The sequence below is a fragment of the Pseudophryne corroboree genome, chromosome 6 (genome assembly GCF_028390025.1).
Source record: "Pseudophryne corroboree isolate aPseCor3 chromosome 6, aPseCor3.hap2, whole genome shotgun sequence".
Taxonomy (NCBI): domain Eukaryota; kingdom Metazoa; phylum Chordata; class Amphibia; order Anura; family Myobatrachidae; genus Pseudophryne; species Pseudophryne corroboree.
The window spans coordinates 16,184,375-16,186,183 of record NC_086449.1 but is presented as its reverse complement, the minus strand read 5'-3'; the positions used below and the strand labels follow the sequence as shown (position 1 = coordinate 16,186,183).

Genomic DNA, 1,809 nt, shown 5'->3' with positions numbered 1-1,809 from the left:
TTCCGCAGCCCCAAAACCTTTGCATGGTATATACTGTAGTTGTAAGGTATTCTGACAAAATTGACCTTTAGAATAGGTTCATTACCCAAAATATATGTTGTAACATTATGGTGGAGACATAGTCCTTGATATATGATCATAGCTTACTGATCGGTTGATAGATAATAAATCAGTTTAACCAAGTTAACTTTCTTGCAGGATACAAGTTGTGCTCAGTGATATCTACTCTATCCCCTCAGAATGTGTGAGGACAACCAGACTGAAGTCACAGTATTTCTACTTCTTGGTTTTAAAGGTCTATATTCATACAAAGTTCTATTCTTCATCCTGTTCCTCTTCTCCTACATTGTGGTGCTTAATGGGAACCTAATCCTCATTATTTTGGTGTCGATAAGTGAACGCCTCAAAATTCCTATGTTCATCTTCCTTAAACAACTATCAGTCGCTGATATCCTAATAACCACAATCATTATACCAATGATGTTGGATATCATATTAAAGGATACAAAAGAAGTGTCTGTCACCGGTTGTCTCATACAGATTTACTTTTTTGACATTTTTGGATTTGTGCAATGTATTATTATTGCTATAATGTCTTATGATAGATATTTGGCCATTTGCAATCCGATGCGTTACAATGCCATAATGTCAACCGATGTTTGCATGAAAATGATTGCTGCTTCTTGGTTATTGGTCTTTATCGTATCAGGTGAAATTATTTTGGTTTGCCAGTTACAATTCTGTGGTCTAAACTACATTGACCATTTCTTCTGTGATTTTGGCCCGCTTGTAGAATTATCCACATCAGACACTTCATTGTTGTTACTGGTTGATTTCGTCTTGTGTTTTGTTTTTATTTTTATTCCTTTTTCAGTAATCATAATAACCTATATAATAATTTTCTACGCCATACTAAAGATTTCTCTCAACAGTGGAAGGAAAAAAGCCTTCTCCACATGCAGCTCCCACCTTGCTACTGTATGCTTATATTATGGAACCCTGATGACAGTTTACATGGGGTCATCAGACGACAGCTCACATATCAAAAATAAGTTCTGTTCACTACTATATTTAGTGGTGACACCCTTGATGAATCCCATTATCTACAGCTTCAGAAACCGTGAGATTAGGCAGACTCTGCAAAAGTTTTTAAATATTCAAACATAATTAATCTATACTATATATAGATAGATATGTAAAAATGCCAATAGTTATTAAATATTCTACTGGTACTCATTTTTGAAAGCTGTTTTAAAGACAGTTGTACACATAAAAAACTATGACACGGTCATATTATAAGTAAGACATTGCATGGAATGTGATTTGTACATGTTGTTTTCACCTGTTAAGGTTTAGAAAAACCTGTATTTGTAATGTCTTAATTCATTGATAAAGTAACTGTACTATTTACAGTATACTGACAATGAACCTTCCCTTTCTCTTTCCCTTCTCCTTCTCATTTTGTTTTCCCATTCCCTTCAATTTCCCTTCCCTTTCTCTCATTTTCTCACCAAATCACTCAACAAATCCACAAACTAAAGCACAGAAAAAAGGTTGTTGTGAATCCCTAGCAATTGGCGCAAAAAAAGCAGCTCGTAGGCCGGTTCACCACACCTGAACCTCACCAGAAAGTTCAAATACCACAATTTTTGAATACAAATGTGTGGGATACCAGAATAACAGGCGCTTAAGAGGTTTAAATAATGAAATATACTTAGTGAAACGTCCCTGGAATATGTGGGAAAGGTGAAGCTTCCAATTATCGTGTCGATGGGCGTATTTTCCTCCTCTGAAGTAATTCTTCCTCCT

General features: G+C 35.4%; 1 protein-coding gene across 1 annotated transcript; it reads left to right on the top strand.

Annotated features, from left to right (window-relative positions):
- Positions 1 to 240: 240 nt before the first annotated feature.
- On the top strand, positions 241 to 1,167 carry LOC134934034 (olfactory receptor 11A1-like). Its single transcript, XM_063929553.1, has one exon. The coding sequence runs from the start codon at positions 241 to 243 to the stop codon at positions 1,165 to 1,167; it is 927 nt and encodes a 308-aa protein (XP_063785623.1).
- The last annotated feature ends 642 nt before the right edge of the window (positions 1,168 to 1,809 follow it).